Here is a 13,710-nt window from a genome sequence, read left to right as displayed (position 1 = left end):
TCTCTCTCTCTCTCTCTCTCTCTCTCTCTACCATAAATGTGCAGTGCAGATCCTGCAACGTCTGTCTGATAACTCCCCGTGTCTCTTCTTCTCAGTGTTTTTCAGTGTAACAGCACTCCATGCGCAACTGTAGTCCAAACAACAACTCAGTGACCCGCTGCCACTAGCGGCAAACAGGGTGGGCGGACCCCCAAATAATGTCAGTTCAACTCTTTCAGTTTGGGGTAATATTGGGGACAGATGTTTCACTTCCTTTGCTTAAAAAGCCGCCGACACTCGCCGCGTATTTTCGGTCATGTTATGACACTCCGTTGACCCAACATCACAACACAAGTGCTGTTGTTGAGATGCAGAGCGGCAGCTGCATGATGTTGTTTGCAGGCGCACATGTGTGATCGTTCTGGCACGCCTCTTCTCACAACACAAGACAATTAACTATGATGCTGTAGCCTAATATTTACGGCATAAAATTCATGTTTTGGATTATTCATTAGAAGTGAGTTGTTGTTGGTTGCTACAAATGTGTCTGAAATGCAGCGGGATGGATGGATGGGTGGATGGATGGATTGCTGGTGACTCTGTCTCAGGGAGGCAGGGCATGGCAAGCTGTTTGAACATTTATTATTTTAAACTAGTAGCTTATCCCTTTCAGAAATAAATACATAGATTCTACAACAACAAAAATAACAGCGATTATTTTTAGTATTATTATTTTTAATATTAGTAATAAAGTTATTACCAGTAGAGATATTTCTCAGATTTCAAGGATAAAAGGATATGTTAAAGTAATAAAAAAAATAAAAATAAAATTTATTTATAAAAACTTTTTTTTTTTTTTTTGTTGGTGTTCATATTAATATTTTTATGAATGATGATGACTCACTTGCGGGTGATAATTAAATTACACCATGCAATCAATCGATCAATCAATCAACAAAATAACATGTTGTTAATTGTCCCATTAATGTATTTGGATAAGTATTACTATAATAAATTTAAATAATAAAACAATACTAATAAAAAATCAAAATCTGTATAATGCATATTGTTTTTATTTTTGAAATATTATTTTAATTACTAAGTAGAATTAGAACAGTTTTTTGTAGTATTACATCCAAAAATATATATTAATAAATAAATATTTTTTGTGATACCTGGATACGCATTACTACTAATAATAACTTAGTAAAAGTAATAAAATAATATTAAAATACACTTATAAATACGCTTTTTGAAGTTGTTGATCAACCTCGGTTGGGTCGCCTGGAAGAGGGTGTCTGCTGAAAGAACTGAAACACCCAATGACGCCAATAATCAACACTGATAATGTGTCCAAGTTGTGCATCAGAGCATGTATAAATAACTGAATATTTAAAAATTTAAATATTCAACTACAATTGAATTTTATCATTACTTAAGAAATGAATCAGTATTTTTTGTAAATGTATATATATATATGTGTGTGTGTGTGTGTGTGTAATTTATAAATATTTTAAACATTTTAAATGTAATATTTTTATAAATTATATACAATAAGTATATAAAATGTTATTAATTTAATTAACATTCTGTTTATGCTTTTTAACATAATTAAACAGTAACTTTTTGTAAAAAAAAAAAAAAAAAAAAAAAAAAAACATTCTGCACAGTCTGCATACTAGTGACATAAAAAAAATAGATTGATTCTAGGGAATAGATGCAGCAACGGCTTGCCATAGGCGGGGACTGAGTGAACCAGACGGGGTGGAGCATCGCTTCGCCTGGCCCCTCTCGGCGCAGACATCCTTGTGTCCCGTTCGCCTTGTGCGTTTCAGAACCGGAGAGGGGGCAGGTCTGTGGGAGGGACTAGCGCAAAGGGGGGACTAGGACCAGGAGGGGGCGGGGTGGCGGCGAGGGTGCTGTTCTTCCAGTCTCTTACCAGTGTCTTTGTCTCACACTCTTTTGTTAGCCATGCCTAGCTTGCTGGTTCTAGCAGGGATCATGGAGAAAAATGGGGGCTACGGCGGGGATTTGGCCGGCTCCGGCTTCGGCAGCGAGGGCCTCCTGGTTCCGCCCGAAGAGGAGGAGGACGATTCCCGTGCCCTTAGAGTTGCGCTGGGCCAACTGTCGCTGCTGGGTCTTGGAGAGGGCGAGGACGGGGCTCCTGCGGGTGGAGGTGGTGGTGGAGTTCAAGACAGGAGTAACAATAACCACCACAATCACATCCAAGCCGAATCTGGGATGTTACAAGGAAAGAACAAGTTGTGCGCCCTGTACGACAGCTCGCCCACCGAAACCAAAGGACGGGGCTGCAACATAACGGAGTGCGTCCCCGTGCCAAGCTCCGAACATGTGGCCGAAATAGTGGGGAGGCAAGGTAAATACAACGATGCGCACTTTCACATGCTTTCCAACTCGTTCTCCAGGGTGCACGGCTCAAACTAAGTGTGGAGCTGTCTTAACAAAGAAAAAGGGAGTGGTGATGCTTTTAACGTGTCTGTTTTAGCCACAATTCAGCACTCTGTTTCGGCGCGTAGATGGCATATACATGGGCATTTCCTCTTAGCTTTAAGCAAAGTTATCAGCGGGTACGAGAACAAAGGCGTTATTCCACATCCACGCCTTCAATGTCAGCATGCTGCTTTCCCTTTGTCGTCTGAGCGCGCGTAATTCTGGTTTTTAAAAAACAGAAAATGGAACGCGTGTGCGCTCGCTGGATACATTGTAACAGTCAACGGTCTTTGTTGACTGGATACATTGTGTCATTCGCTCCTTCGCGCGCCTCTGTAGTTCCTGGGGGCTTTCATATGCAGAACCACGTTGTTTTGTCGGGCTACCTCAGACAAAGAGGACTTGTCGGGTAACTTTAGTCCATCACTGATGTCCGAATGTGTCGTGAGCGTCTAAAAGTGCTGAAATTCTTACAGCGTGGTCAGACAAAGAAGTAAAAGTCCTCGTGTGCTTTGAGGGCAGAGCTATATAAACGTGACTTAGCGGAAAAGTTGCATTTTGAATGTGTGATGATATTTGGAGTAAGTTGAGGAGGCAATTGCGTGTTGTTGGATCACTTTGCTGAGCCTGTTGTCTCATTGCCATTAATAAGTCACTTCGTGATACATTTCCAGTATCCTGGAAAGCCATGTTGCATTTGGTCCTGGAGAGACAGACTATAAAGACTGTATCAGAGTCACGCCCCGTCTACCAGTACAACAGCCCTGCACTCAAAGCAGGGGGCCAGGAAGCCTCTACTGTCCATTCGTTAGGAGCATAATATCTCACCCAGATGAATTATGCACTAATAAATGTCCCAGCAAGTGGGTTCCCTGCATATGGTGACTTTGTTGAGTTGTAAAGTGGCCTGCGTGTTTTGTCTAACTTGGGATGCAGGGAGCGTGTGGATTGGAAATTGCTGATTAAGAGGATTCGAAATGGGGTCTTTACCTCATTAGTCACTGATAGTACTGCCACATCCTGTGACATTCGTTTGGCCTTCATTAGGTTAATTTAATTGCATTTTTCTATGAATAGATAGATGCATTTGGCCTCATAGTAACAAGCAAGAGTGATGTGAAGAAAAGAAAAAAGCAGCACACTTATGTATCCTTGTTATCGCCATTAGTTGGAATTTTGAGCTGTATGGTTCCAGTGCTTTGTTCACCTGCAGTGGCTGCCATGCCTGTTAGGAGATGTGCTCCTGCAGAGAGAGGTACGATTCAGTGGTGGGAGGGAATCTGTGCTCCCCGCTGTCAGTGCTAGACAGTCCATCCAGGTTATTTTTTTAGCTTCTGCCATACACAATGAGGCATGAAACCAGTGTGCAGAGATCTATCCACTGAACAGGCCCCTGGGCGGAGAAAGCCACCCCACTCTTGATAAGACACCACTGAGGTGCTAATAAATACTCTGGTGCTGAACACGAGGCAGATGCTGTGGAACACCACACCTTGTCATGAATTCATATCTCAACAATAACTTTATGGGGGATTTTGCATGCTTGCTTTGTCCTTGAGTCAACTCCATCTGCAGAATAGTTGGGAAATTTACATCTGAAACATTTTTTGGGCTTCGGTGCTGAATATCATAGTATCTGTAACTGTCAGTTAACACATGGCACTGTTGCAGAGGAGGCTCCATTCAGACAAGAGTGATTTTTAAGCACTATTGTATTTACAGATTAGATTTTTTTAATAGGATACATCAACATAGAATGGAAAATTTTAATGGGATTTATTATGCTAAATAATTAAAAGCAGACACATTTTTTCTATATTATGAATGAAACAGCAAAATAGTAGTTTAATGCATACAGTGTAAGGTAAAAAAAAAAAAAAGTAATTGTTTCAATCGATTTTTGTATTTTTACCACAGCAGAGAAGAGCGAACAGTCATTTCCAAATTCACTTTGGGCCTCATTCATTAAACACGAGCAGAAGAAATTCCATTGTGCATTGTTCAATCAATAGTTTTATCAAAAGAAATGACACAGAAAGAAAGATTAACACATTTATTCTGTTTATGAATAAGGTCAAGTGGGTGTAATCAAATACAACAAACTGCAAGATAATTCTCACTTTATCATCAAAAGTATATTTTGTACAAAAAAAATAAATGCCAGCCAATGTTTTTTTTTATTTTAATATATTTTCTACTAAAATTGCAAAACAATGTCATTTTTATAATCAAAAATGATATTTAGTATATTTTGGTTACAATAGAAATAGGTTACAATAGAAAAAAAAGGCATGGGCAGGCCCAGTCTGAATCTGCTGACTTTTGCCATGAATCTGCAGAATTTTGTATATGTAATCATGGTAAAATTATGAAACATGATTAATTTAAACATAATAAATTGTGTTTGAATTGAACAGAATAAACAGTACTGTACATTTACTGAGAACTGAAAACACAATCAAATTATCCAAAATGTTTAAATTACTCTCAACACATAAAGAACTTTGCGAATGAGTTGTTCTGCTGCAGATTCTGAGCATGGGTGACCTTTTGACCTGGAGACAAACAAGCAAAATAAGTATTATTTTACAGATATTAGTTATACTACTATTATAATACTCCTTCTCCACTCAACAGGTTGCAAAATCAAAGCTTTGCGTGCAAAGACAAACACCTACATCAAGACCCCCGTCCGAGGCGAAGAACCAGTCTTCCTCATCACTGGCCGCAAAGAGGATGTGGCCCTGGCCAGACGTGAAATCATCTCAGCTGCGGAGCACTTCTCCATGCTGCGGGCCTCCAGGAACAAGTTGGGCGTCTCTTTCAGTGGATCACCTCCTGCGCCGCTACCTGGCCAGACCACCATACAGGTGCGGGTGCCCTACCGCGTCGTGGGTTTGGTGGTCGGACCGAAAGGCTCGACTATAAAACGCATCCAGCAGCAAACGTGCACTTACATCGTGACTCCAAGCCGTGACCGTGACCCTGTCTTTGAGATCACCGGCTCCCCTGGGAATGCAGAACGGGCAAAGGAAGAAATCGAGGCGCACATCGCCTTCCGCACGGGTGGCCTGCATGACCACAACAATGAGAACGACTGCTTGGGACCTGACAGCGGCAACGGGGGTCTGGAGAGCCGCCTGCAGCAGGTGTGGGGGCTACAGGGGGCCCCGCGCAAACCGCTTGCCAGCAGCTACCGCCAGAATTTCTCAGACGCCATGGTCGGAAGTAGTGGAGGAGGAGGAAGTGGGATTTACAGTAAAGGTGACTTTACCAACCATGGCAGTGGGGACAAGCCATGCTCCTACTTCGGATCTGAGGGCACTCAAAGCTGGGGCGATCCCGACTATCCCAAACAGGTGGCTTACTATGCCCAGCAGCGCTCCAAAAGCTTTGGAGGCCTGCCTCTTCCTCTGACCAGACTGTCGCCGGGACTGCCTGAACCATGCGGCACCGGAAACTCCAACGCTGTCGGGTCTCCTCACGCCCAGGCACGCCGCGCCCACAGCGAGCCCACCGCCGTCACCGCCGCATTCACCGGGCGTCTCCCTGTGCCGGATTCTCCGCCTGCCGTGGCTCGGGAGTGCATGACCTGTTTTGAGAGCAAAGTGACCGCCGCTCTGGTCCCGTGTGGTCATAACCTCTTCTGCATGGAGTGCGCCATCCGAATTTGTGAGCTAAACCATCCGGAGTGTCCTGTCTGCCACACCCTGGTCACACAGGCCATCCGGATATTCTCTTAAAAAGTCGTTTTTGTTATTTTTTGGTTTGCTTTGTTTTTGTTATTTTATGGTTCGTTTTTACTCTGTAGAATCAGTTCACTTTTAATCTTTTTTTATTTGGTCAGTATTCACTTTTTTATTTTTCAGAAAACACAAAACCAAAACAAGCAGATATTTTAGAACACACTGCTTGGTTTACTAAAAAAAGAGGAAGAAGTATTTTCAGATTTTTCTTTTATATGTACACATATATACATATATATTTTATAAAAGTTTTTTTTTTTATGGATGGAAAGAACGTAGTTCTTAGCATGTTGGTTTGTTTTGCTTTATTTTATTTAATTTTTTACTGGTGCTGTTTTTTTCCACATGCTGTGTTTGGACAGTAACAGAAGAAATAATGTGAACATTTTACACTTTTCCTTTGCTGGGGAGGTTTATTATTTTATAAAAAATATCATTTCACGTTTATTTCCTAAGATTGGAGTATAGTTTTACATCCCAGCATCTGCAAATGAGCGAGTATTCTTTTTTTAAGGCAAACTAGAATCTTAAAACTGATGTAAAGTGATTGTCGAAAAAACATTACATTTCTAGATGTCTATATGAAATAGATGGTATAGAAATAGGGGCTGATATGTACAACCTGATGGCTTTAAATCTGGATCATATTCTAAACGACACAATTACCGATTTAGTATCTGCTTTGCAAATCAAATCGAACGGGTAATTGACGAGTAAAACAGGGAGTTTCTCTTTATTCATTTTGTTTTGTTTCTGCACCAGTGAGCCTATTATGTGATGTATCTAAAACGGTCTTATTAGGTACAATACGAAAAAAAAGAAAAAAAAATACTATTTGAGCAAATTGATTGGTCAGCTCAAAAAACCTTGGAATTCATCCAGCGTTCTGTTTTCAAGAGGACTTTGCTGGGTTCTTTCAGTAACGTTTTTATTTTCCTTTTTGCACTCAGTATGTTTATGAATTTTTCTTTTTCACTGTTATTTAGTAAAAGGCTAAGCATGAGGCATAAGATGAAGTACGAAAAAAGCAGAGGGTGCGATTGAGGGGAGGGGGTCTGTAATCTGATCCTGAATAGACCAAATAAACAAAAGCAAGCAAGACTCCGAGTTACAGTACAATGTAAATCACCCGTTCCCGAGGTGCAAAGCGTCCTCTGACTGTCCGTCTGTAGTGAGGCAGGTGTTGCATATCGTACTTTAGATTAAGTTTTTTTAATTTTCTGAGGGTCGGGGATGACTGTGCTCTAAATCTACAAACCGCTCATTCGCTGTAATGACTACAGAGCTCCTCCCAGTGAGTATATTGTTTTGTCGCAGTGGTGGTACAATCCCCGGAGCGCCCCGACATGGCCTGCCCTAGGAGGAGCTGATAATTAGCCATACATCAGAGTCCAGGTGCAAAGCAACTGCTGTAGGAAGGAGGGGCGGCGTACAGTGGCGTGAATGAGGACGGAGACGCCGCGCAGGGGTCTAAACTAGGTGCAGCTGGGGCCCCTCCTGTTGATCGCTTGCCCGCTCTCGTTCTGGTATTCCCATTGGAGAGAAAAGGGGCCTCTTTTGTCCTGCCATGGGGTGAAAAAAAAATAAAAATACAAGAGCAGATTTTATTTCAAAGAGAAAAGCTGGCCGTTCTGAGTAGAGAGTGTGACTAGATAGAGCCAAAGCAATTTTATTCTGAGATTTCTTGTTTAATGTGCATGAGAGGCAGGCCGTCGAAGTTTCCATGGAGTCTTCCTTCATGAGCGGGACATCCTGCCGTGACCCCCTCGAGACAGGCCTGCCAGCACACGGTCACGAGCAGCCAATCGGAGAACAACTTTGAACTCCACAATGAAATCAGACAATTGTAATTGACAAGAAAGCAAGGGGGGGAAACGCCCAATTTGGTGGCCGCTCATGCTGAATCAAATTACACACCCACTGCCTGTCTCATTGCAGGCTGGGGGATTTCGGGATAGGGGATTAGAGCATTCTGAGGTTGGGAAACTGTCTTTTTTTCCCCCTTGCTAGAAGGCCACTACAAAAGAACGGAGCCACTGAAAATGTTCTCAGTTTGAAATGGGTCAGTTTTTCCCCCATCGAGCCTCTGCGCGCCATTGCCACGTGCGCGGTGTTAGAAGATATGCTAGGGTAAGCCTGTGATTGTATTTAACTTACTATAACGATTTACCTTTGAGCCATTAGCATCTTAAATGTTAGTTCTGAAAAACTTTTGACTGTTACAGCAGATATACTTTTGTTTGCCTCATCTGAATTCATATATTACCGCGCATTAGCGCCTTGTTTTGCCTTTGTTTTTGTTTCTATAAGCATTAGTGTAATAAGATACTTTTTCTAAATGAAATATATTTCAAGTCCCTTTAAGTAACTCTCAGATTTGAGATATAAAACTGAAAAGGCTTAAATTGAAGCTCTTAAAAGCACCTTATTTTTAAGCAAGCAAACAGCATTTGCAATCGAAAAGCATGTGAATTTCTCAACAGCGAACTCAAATGGCAAATATTATCGTTCTTATTGCACTTAGGTTATATTTTGGGTTAGTTGGTTGTATTTGCACGGATAGCATATTTTGAACTAGTCACGTAGCGGTATTTCTAAATAGAAATAGCATCTTAATTTACTTTAGAATGAAGGGACAATACGATGGCGTTTTCTTACCTTCTTACTGGTTCTTCAAATCCCCAGCACTGATCAGGGACAGAAGCTCGTCCATTGAAGGAATGTATGTTGTGCATTTCGGTCATTTATATATATGAAAACCAAAACCATTAAAAAAAAAAATAGAATCAATTATGCAAACCTTAATAGCCTGAATTTTAGAATCTGATTCAGAACAACAGTTGTCTGTCTATGTACCACATTTTGTTCTCCTGCCTCTTTTAAGGTCACTAGGTCAGCGTATGCAGGAAACAGCAATAACTGTCTTAATACTTAATAAAATAAGTTAATCCTTATCCTAAAATGCACTGTTACAAAAATGCTTCTGAATGGTTGATAACCCTAAGAATTGTTTAAAGCCATGCACATTGTATGTACCCGATTAAAGCCCCTTTGAGAACAAAACAAAAGCAGTAACGACTTTCCCAATTAGAAAATGCTAAATGTTTCTTAACCAAATGTCATAACTTCTAATAGAGTGATGATGTACTTCAAAGAATGTAGCCTGAATCAATGGAGAAGGTGCTGTGTAAGTATTCAGAGGGAGATATTATTCAATGCAGGCTTTGAAAGGGAGACATTTTAACTGTTAAAGACTTTATACAGCCAATCACAGCAAAACTTTTTTAAGTATTATTTATTTGATAGGAATAAGACTATATTTATTGACATTTAGGGAGATATATAATAAAGACTGACTACCATAAGCATATCATTAAATATATTTCACTTTATAAGCAATTCTGAAAATATTGTAATAGTCTCTAATAGCCTACTTGCTAGTTTGTAATATTGCGTAAGGTGTCATCCCAGTAGAAAATTAAATAAAGTGTGATGTTATTGATGCCCAAAATCTGAAAGCTCTTCAGAAAATACATAGCCAAAAATTAGGGTTATCACAATCAATAGGGAAATTAATTAATATAGATTATTTTGTACAGCATTTGCTTTGCCTATACTGATGCATACGGTTATGACAATACAAAAATATATTTACACACCCTTTTAACAGGATTCACTGCATGTAAGAGCAGCTCAGAAGAAATAAAAATATATTTCAAATGCATATCAGAACGGTCTAATCATCTGCATTCAAATAATTTAAACTGGCAAGTTCCGCTATAATTTCAGAATGACGAGGGCACTATTATTATGCCTAATCCAAAATAATAACTGCCCGTGCAAAAATACCATTCTGATCGAGAAGGGGGAGTGGTCACAACATACGACTCCAGATTCACAGTGAAAAGTGGTCCGGTTTAGAGTCTAACAGGTTTAGCAAGAATGTGTTGTCTAACGTGAAGTTTAATATTAAGAACCACTGTGAATCATTTCCGTTTCTGCTTCTTTTTTTTTCAGTAATTATCTGGTGTTGTTAAATAGTTGCAGTTCAACAGTTTCTCTTGCTTCCTTTTTGGTTGTGCATGCTGGGAAATTATTTTACAGAGCATTATTAACCTTTGAACAGCCTGTGTAGATAAAATATAACAGAGCCACTTGTACTACAGAGAATTTTAGTGAGGACTACAGCTGGTGTTTAATGTAATGCTGTACAATGACACCAGTTTATTTTTCCAAACATATTTCTCTTACCCAACGTAAAGTATCTAATGCACAAATACCAGATAAATACAGTTGTGCTCATGTTTACAAACCCCAAGCAGAATCTGTTTAGAAGGTGCTTAGCATTTAAAAAAAAAAAAAAGTTATATTTTTAGTACTGCCCTGAAGATGCCATATACAAAATGATTTACACAAATAATTTATTCCGTTCAGAAGTTCGCATACATTTAGTTTGTAACACTGTTTTCTTCTTGAGCGTCAGTGATTGTTTGCCGCCTTTTGTAAAAGCTGCATGAGTCCCTCGATTGTCCCGAGTGTCAGAGCTGGAGATCAACACTGTATATAGCCACTGTGGGGAAGAACTCAAATGTGCAGAGCATGCTGGGAAACCAAAGAACTTGGATGATGTTTATCAAGAACAGTGGGCTGCTTCAGCACTATCACATATGATACAAACAGTCATTGATGCTCGAGGAAGAAACACATGTAAATAAACAAGGGCATATGAACAATATTAACACAAGACACTCCAGGTGAATAGGGTAAAAAAAAAAAATTAAACTAAATAGAAATCACCATATTTCTCCAGTTGATTGATTACATTTTTGTATTTCAAGTGTTCTGAAATGTTAGGTTTAAATATGCACGAGGCATTATCCTATTAAATATAAATAAATTTGCATACATTTACAGAACAAATTTAAACACTGGGTGAAGCCTCATTTAAAATTCTTCTTTCATATTAGAGATAAATGTTTTTTAAGAGGGAAAATTGTATGTCTTTTTATCAATCCATAAATCAGAAAACAAATTTTCATGTTTTAGTGGGGGGTATATAAAATCAGGTATAAAATATCTATTGTGACTGAAATCTACATGAACTGCAATACAATAACCACTTAAAAGTGTATTTGCAATTTTGCCTGTTTTCTTTCCAGTAGTCTGAAACCACCCGTTACAAAATCTCAAAAATGACCAAATGCATTAAAAACAATGATTTTGCCTGTAGTGTCTTGCCTTGTTTCAAACAACTGCATAAGGGATGTACTAAAACATAAAATAAAATGCAATTTAAAAATTCTTCAAGGGGTTTGCAAACTTATAAGCTGAACTGTACCTTGCATTCCCGTAATGGATACATTTGCAGTTTTAGTTTTGTTTTTTTATGCGTCCGATAAGGCGAACAGTATATACCCTTATATGTTCTTACATAGCAGATAGCGAAGCTGCATGTATTTATCTATAACCACTGCAGCGTCCATTCTATAGAATCACCAGAGAACATATACGTGATGCACTTAAGCAATTATAATGCCTTTCAGTATAGTACAAAGGGCAAATAATGTATTTGAATGTAAAAATGGCCACCCAAACAATGTCTAATTTTGCCTTTGTTTCTTTATCAAAAGTGAGCTTTAAGTTGAATTTCATGGCTAGAGAAATACCACCATATCTGTTTAGGTTCTTCCTCACAGCATTTATACAAAGCAACTTAAAAGGGAACTTCAAATGTCTTATAGCTGTTTCGTAAGATTCTATTTTGCTAACATGCATTATTATTTCATAGAGGAAGAGGTCAGTATCTGGATGTTATTTATGAATATCTTTAATGAAGCAAACATATTTATAAGTAACTTCAAGACGTTTTGTTTTTTAATTAATAAATTAAAAAGTTAATATATTTCTAAAATGCATGAAGTTGATTTCTACTAAAATTATTAAAACTATAGAATTTTTATTTATGAAAGTTAGAAAAATCCACACTTCTGACAGCATAAAACGAGTGGGGTGGGGTTTCAAAGGCTTATATTTTAAAACGCCGGATAGGTAATGTGTGCATTAACAATGGGATAACGGCAGAAATATTTTATAGCATTTGGGGGTATTTTAGTCACTTCAACTTTGTGCCTCAATACCGCGTTTTTGCATATTAGAAGAGCTCAGAAGTGTTGTGTACTCATCCTTTAACACCTCATAGCTGAGTGAATAAAGGGTCCCTTCATTTTTTTTTTTATATTAAATTGCTTTGTTTTTAAATGCAATTGTTATGAAGTGATAACAGGCTGAAGTATAACAGGGTGAAAAAGAAAAATGATTGTGCATAGTACATGCATACAGTAGTAATACAAGAAAAATCAATTACATGTAACGCCGTTCCGATTTCCAATAGTTTAAAAATATGCATGAAAAAACACACAAAAAAAACACTTTTTTTTTTTCGCAAATCAAATGTACCGTTATCATGTTTGTTTGCAGGTATGTGAACAGGATACAGATTTCGAGCACATTCACAGTAATACCGTTATTTGCATGTAACATCTATCAACCTGTTTTGTCACATGTAAATGAGGCTTATGTACAAACTACTCTCAAGGGTTGATTCCTACGTTTCATTATCACCGAGAGTGTCTCAAACATGTCAAAGCAGTGAACTATTGTTTACAAGATTACACGCAGAAGCATAGACTCAATACTTACTTCATGGTGAACACGCATCTCGACTTTGTTTTGGCTCTGTGGTGGCAATGATAGTTGTGTAGTGGTTTCAATTTCAGTCAGACAGGAACATGGGGTGTGGGTGGGGGGTTTAGGACGGTCACTGATATGACCTCGCTTGGGATGAGTTACTCCGGTCCGACAGTCTGTATTTGGTAGCTTCCAGCACAGTAGAAGTGTTTCATACAGCTCTCATAGTGGTCTTAGTGCATTAGTTTGGTCAAGCATCTTCTGGTACTAGTGTTCAATTTATTGTTGATAAATGAGGGGTTTGCCATATCATAGACAAGGCTAGCCAATAATCCACGAGTCGTTTTGATTTCATAATTCAGTATCGTGTCCACACGGAGCACGCAAACTGCAGGTTTTTTCCTTAGAACATGTTCTTTGTGACTTTCATTTTTGATATTTGATCAATGTATCTATGCCATACTAGTTTGGATTTTTTTGGTTATTTTCGAGAAATTGTATTGTAAATGTTTCTAATAAAACAAACTGAATAATCTGTCACTGCTACCTTGAATTCTTTTGCTCGCACACCTGATGATTTGAAACAAAACTGATTTTATTTATATATGTAATTAAAATACACCGTAAAATTACACCCCCCCCCCCAAAAAAAAAAAAAAAGTATAATAAAAAAGGATAAAAATCAACTAAAAAAAAGTTTAAAAACAGAAGCGTTCACAGGTTCCCACGGTCACGGAAGTATCAGGGAATTTTAAGATCACCTGGAAAAGTCATGGAAATTAATAACATTTCAAAAAGCTCATGAATATTTCAGCAACTAGAAATTGCTCTTTGTGAGTGCAATCTC

The 13,710-nt window shown here is 38.8% G+C and overlaps 1 protein-coding gene across 1 annotated transcript; it reads left to right on the top strand.

The window, feature by feature from the left end:
- The first annotated feature begins 1,882 nt into the window (after positions 1-1,882).
- Positions 1,883-13,398, top strand: mex3a (mex-3 RNA binding family member A). The gene is made up of 2 exons (XM_042773179.1): positions 1,883-2,356; positions 5,068-13,398. Exons 1-2 carry the CDS (start codon positions 1,951-1,953, stop codon positions 6,171-6,173), a joined length of 1,512 nt encoding a protein of 503 aa, XP_042629113.1. The 5' UTR covers positions 1,883-1,950; the 3' UTR covers positions 6,174-13,398.
- The last annotated feature ends 312 nt before the right edge of the window (positions 13,399-13,710 follow it).

Source organism: Cyprinus carpio, chromosome A16 (genome assembly GCF_018340385.1).
Source record: "Cyprinus carpio isolate SPL01 chromosome A16, ASM1834038v1, whole genome shotgun sequence".
In the NCBI taxonomy this organism is placed as follows: Eukaryota; Metazoa; Chordata; class Actinopteri; order Cypriniformes; family Cyprinidae; genus Cyprinus; species Cyprinus carpio.
Note: the sequence above shows the minus strand (reverse complement) of the source record. Positions and strands in the feature narration are given on the sequence as shown.